The sequence below is a fragment of the Physeter macrocephalus genome, chromosome 7, assembly GCF_002837175.3.
Source record: "Physeter macrocephalus isolate SW-GA chromosome 7, ASM283717v5, whole genome shotgun sequence".
Lineage (NCBI taxonomy): Eukaryota > Metazoa > Chordata > Mammalia > Artiodactyla > Physeteridae > Physeter > Physeter macrocephalus.
In genome coordinates this window covers 66,519,474-66,524,809 of record NC_041220.1, presented here as the reverse complement: position 1 = coordinate 66,524,809, position 5,336 = coordinate 66,519,474, and the positions used below count along the sequence as shown (strand labels likewise).

The window sequence follows — 5,336 nt, the reverse complement described above, 5'->3', positions numbered from 1 at the left end:
AGTAGGGGCTTCTGAGGCTTTCAAGAAATAAAGTCTTTTCAAGCCAGCATCCTTTAATACTAGCAATAGCTGCTGAGAAGAGGGGAAGTCCACACGGCAAGAAATTCAAACAGGCCTGGGGGTTTCACTATGAGAGAAACTTACTTCCCCTTTCAAAGTAAAACGGAAGACTCAGATTTTCGCGGCAGCAGGGTCACGCTGTGTATAAAATCAGACAGCACTGGCCCCATAACCAAACAGAGGAAAGAGGAAGGCGGGAGAGCGCAAGTGAAAATAGAACCCTGCTCTGCCCAGGAGGGTGACATCAGCATTTAGTCTCCGGGACAGGAGGCAAATGAGGTTAAAACTCCATCCAAAGGGAACTGGCAATTATTTGTTAGTCTCCACGGGGCTTCTAATCCTTGGCTTCCTTCCCAGGCCGCAGTGTCCTCTCCCCAGGTTTCTGTTTCCCCTAAATCCCCATCTAAGTCATAAACGCCCCTTCGGTGGGGTTTTCAGTCGTAAACGTGTTTTCTCTCAGCCTTGTCTGGACAATTTCCAATAGGAGGCCTGGGAAACAAGCGAGGAACGCGCCTCATCTGAGGACGGCGGCCCCAGCCTTCAGGCCCAAGGGCCAAACCTGCTCCACGCCGCCGCATGAGGGGCAGCCCGACCACTCGGCAGGGCCACCGTCCTGCTGGCAACCGGAGAAAGTTCGCCACCTCCGGATAAAAAAAATAAGACTGTACCTCGAATGACTCCTAAATGACCCCAGCACCTCCTCCTCTCGTTCGGTAGACTTCTGTCCCAGTCACCGCAACCCAAGGCCGAACGACCCTCCTAGACCCGGCCCGGCGGCCTCCGCCCCAATGACCGGGCCCCTCCGAGGCCAAAAGTCCCGCCGGCCTCAGCCCCAGCCTCGCGTGGAAGCTGCAAACCGGACCCCCCTGCCGGCATCCTTTGGGGAAGCGCCACCCCCTCGGGTTGGGAGGTGAGGGTAGAGGGGACACGCAGGAGGCAGAGGGGAGAGATCCCGAGGCGCACAGCCACTACCTTTCTTCTCGACGTGCTTCACGGTGGGAGCAGCGCAGGTAGCGGAAACACCAGCAGGGCCACCAGCGGAGCAAGATGCTCCAGCTGCGACGGCAGCTTCCCCACCGAAGGTTCTGTAAACTGACTGGCTGGGCATGCGCCGTGCGCTTCCACCCGCTGAGCCCAGAAGCGCCTCGCAAGCGCAGTGCGGAGTCAGGCCGGGGGCCTCGGTTCCCTCACTGGTTCCCTCACTGAGGCGCACGTGTTAACTGTGCGCCTACTAAGTGCCAGGCACTGCGCTCGGCACTGCACGCCGGCATGGACCTTCACAGGCCTTCCCTGTTCTAGTGGTGGAAGGAGATGTTCACCGTAAGATAGCAGATAACGTAACATTGCCTTGCATGTCCTTTGAATGAGGAGAGGCGCATAGTGCCGTGAAATCACATGGTGGGGGACCTGACCAAGCCTGCGGATCAGGGAAGTCTCCCCAGGCGAAATGCTAACCTGGAAATCTAAGGTGGGTAAATTACTGAGATGCAATAAGAGACTTGAAAGGTGGGCAAGGGCAGACCATTCTAGGCCTTGTTCTTTATCCTAAGAAGGTTCCATCTAACTTTCTTTGCTAGAAAAAATGGTCACTAGCTCTATGGTGTTTTGCAGTCGAAATTCCTTGTTGCCATTAATTTCACCAACCTGTGAGGTTAGTAATAGCTTTCTCAGCTGAGGGAACTGAGGCTCATTGAAGTTAAGTATTTGGCACACAGATGTTAAGTAGCAAGGCTGGGACCTGAACCCAGCTCCACCCTACCCATGGTCACAGTCATTACCAAAAATTAAACATAACCAAATGAATAAGCTGTGTCAAAGATCACCACAAGTTTTCTTTAAAAAGAATTCTTAATATTGTATTTAAGCATAATAATCCATCTAGAAACCAGTCCAAAATGTGCATGTGTAACAGAAAATGCTAGTATCTGTTCCCCTCCTACTCTACAGTGTGCATTCTCAATGCGGGGGCGGGGAGGATTGCCCTCAAGGGGACAGAAAATTGGTTCCTTGGGGGGCTAAAAAATCTTAGATATTACAATGACTTTGGTCCACCAAAGTTCAACCCTACCCAACAAAATTTTATTTCATAATATTTAATTTTTCTCTTTAGGAAGAAATTAAATTAAATTTAGATTTATGTTAACTTAAATTTGATCTAGTTTATCTCAGGAGAAGCAATTATGAAAAAAAAGGTTGAGAAACACTGTTCTACAGTAATGGAACCCTCAAATTTTAGTGGATCAACCAGAATAAAGATCACATTTCTTAACTTTCCCTGCAGCTAGCTGTGGCCATGTGAATAAATTCTTGTCCAGGGTATGGACAAGTGATAAGTGAAGAAATGAGAGGCATGCCCTTTTTCTGCCTTCCCATCAAGCTGTACTTTGAAAGTGGACATGGTGGCAAGCCCCTGTTGGCCACGTGCATGAGGGCAGCAATGTAGAGATGGTAATAAAGCAACAAGATAGAAGGAGCCCGGGAGACCTCATGGAGACCTCAGAACCACCGTACAAGCCCTAGTCACCTGCCTCTGCTAGGGGAAACACACTTTTATCTAGTTAGCCACTATTAATTTGGATTTTCATTACATGCAACTGATCCCTTACTCTTATTTTATTTTATTGTGGTAAAAAACATGTAGCATCAATTTTACCATCTGAACCATTTCTAAATATGCAGTTCAGTAGTGTTAAGTATAGTCACATTATTGTACAACAGATCTCTAGAACTTTTTCATCTTGCAATGCTGAAACCCTAAACCCACTAAAGATTAATTTTATCTCACCCTTTCAGCCAGCCCTTGACACCCACCTTTCTACTTTCTGTTTCTAAGATTTGACTTTAGATACTTCCTATGACTATTTGTTCTTTTGTGACTGGTTTATTTCTCTGAGCATAATATTCTCAAGGTTCATCCATGTTGTAGCATGTGACAAGATTTCCTTCTTTTTTAAGGCTGCATAATATTACATTGCATGTATATACAACGTTTTCTTTATCCATTCATCTGTCAATGGACATTTGGGTTGCTTCATTTCTTAGCTATTGTGAATAATGCTGCAATGAACATGGATGTGCAAATATCTCTTTGAGATCCTGCTTTGAATTCTTTTGAACATATTCCCAGAAGTGGGATTGTTGGATCATATGGTAATTCTATTTTTAATTTTTGAGAACCCTCTAATTTTTTAAGGAACCTCTATATTGTTTTCCATAATGGCTGCATCATTTTACATTCCCACCAACAGTGCACAAGGGTTCCAACTTTTCCACATCCTCGCCAACACTTGTTATTTTCTGTTTTTTGATAGTGGCATCCTGGTGTGTATGAGGTGATAACTCATTGTGGTTTTGATTTGCATTTCCCTAACAATTAGTGACATTGAACTTTTTTCATGTGCTTATTGCCCATTTGTATATCTTCTTTAGAGGAATGTGTATATTCGAGTCTGCCCATTTTTTAATCAGGTTATTTGGATTTTGTTGTTGTAGAAGTTCCATATAATATTAACTCCTTATCAGATATATGTTTTGCAATTATTTGCTCCCATTCCATAGGTTGCTTTTTCACTCTGTTGATTGTTTTCTTTGATACACAGTTTTTAAGTTTGATGTAGTACCCATCTATTTTCAACTGATCCATTATTCTATCTGTTTAAAAAAATAATAATCTGTAGCAGCAATGACATAAAAAACAAAGAGCCTACCACAGTAGAAAATGACCTAGTCCTTGAATTAATTAAGATGCCTTTTAATGTATATTGATTGTTTAAGATTGTTGAGTAAGCAATATAAGAAAAAATAAATGTGGCCATATAGTATACGTAAAGATATTCTACAAATAGTAAGAAAATTTGAAGAGTGTTTTACTTATCTGGACTTTAATATTTCCCATCTGGAAACCACATCTCCAGCCCTTCTTGTATGGTGTTATTATATTCATTATATAACTTATTCTTCATCCAGGTGACCAGCTGTGAGTGTGCTAAAGGCTGCCAGTGATGAAGGTTTCACATCTCTTATGATAAACTACCCATTTATGTGAAATAGAAAGATATAAAGAATGCAGAAATTCCCTTGGATCAGAGAGTAGGGTTTCCCCCAGCACAATTAAGTTTGTGGTCAGTTTAGCTGGATCAGCTAAGACAACCAGCCAATCAGATTTTAGGAGGGAAATGGATTTCCTAAATAAATACGATTTCCAAGAGCATGTTCTCTAAAGAATTTCTCAGACTTCAAATCTAATACAGGAGCGACTCCATTCTACCACTATGAAGAAAAGCGGTGTTCCTCTTCTTTTGGGTATCATCTTCCTGACTCTGACTGGTGTTCAAGGTAAGGGATTCTGAGTTATATTGAGTTAGTAAAGTCAGAGATGTGAACTGCTAGAAAAGTCTCTTGATTTGCCAGTAAAGGTAACTGCTTTGTGTGCATCAGAAAGTGATGTGAGTCAGTTGTGGTCAATTATCCAAAGTTCATATCTTGGGCCTGCCAAGTCAAATACAAGTCTTCTCAGTCCACGTGTGTGAATTCCTGGCACAGAGTGTTCAATAAATGTTTGTTGAACTGGGTGATAATGAGATGGAAGACTTTGTCTCCTAAATTATTTTTGTCACCCTGACAGTGTTTCTTGATAAGTATGTCTGTGGTTAACCAATTAAGTATCCAATAATCAGAGGGGTTGTCCCTAATCTGTTTACTAACTACCTTTGTTATTTGGGGCAAATTAATGAAATTTTCTAGACTTCAGTTCCCTCAGCTGTAAAATGGAGATTTTATAGTTATGCTTCTTCTACCTACTAGACAATGTATGGCTTATAGGAAGTACTGAGTAAATGTATGTTGAAAAAATGAAAAAATTAAGGAATGAAGATAGTGTATTTTAAAGAATTTTCAAAAGTTTAAAGCACTACTGAAAACCAAGGCAGTGGGAAAGATCAGGAAGGTGGTGGTAATTACTTATTGTAAGTGGAGCTTTTTGTTGAAATGAGTACCAACTCCATTTCACTAAGGTCAGATAAAAAATGGCTTTGGGAGTTGCTTGAGATACCATGGTCTGCATAGCACACATGAATTAGGTATCTGTGTATCTGACCTGTGATAGATATTTATTGAATATTATAAAAATCCCTTTTCCTAAGCTTGTAAAATATGGTAGTTAAGAGTAATGCCTTTGGGGCTTCCCTGGTGGCGCGGTGGTTGAGAGTCCGCCTGCCGATGCAGGGGACACGGGTTCGTGCCCCGGTCCGGGAAGATCCCACATGCCGCGGAGCTGC

General features: G+C 43.0%; 1 protein-coding gene across 1 annotated transcript in view; it reads left to right on the top strand.

Moving 5' to 3' along the window:
- Positions 1-4,295: 4,295 nt before the first annotated feature.
- Positions 4,296-5,336, top strand: part of CXCL9 (C-X-C motif chemokine ligand 9) — a 6,639-nt gene continuing 5,598 nt past the window's right edge. The window contains exon 1 of the mRNA XM_007122569.4: positions 4,296-4,395. Coding sequence (XP_007122631.1) covers positions 4,332-4,395 — 64 coding nt within the window. The 5' untranslated portion in view covers positions 4,296-4,331. The remainder of the gene's footprint in view (positions 4,396-5,336) is intronic.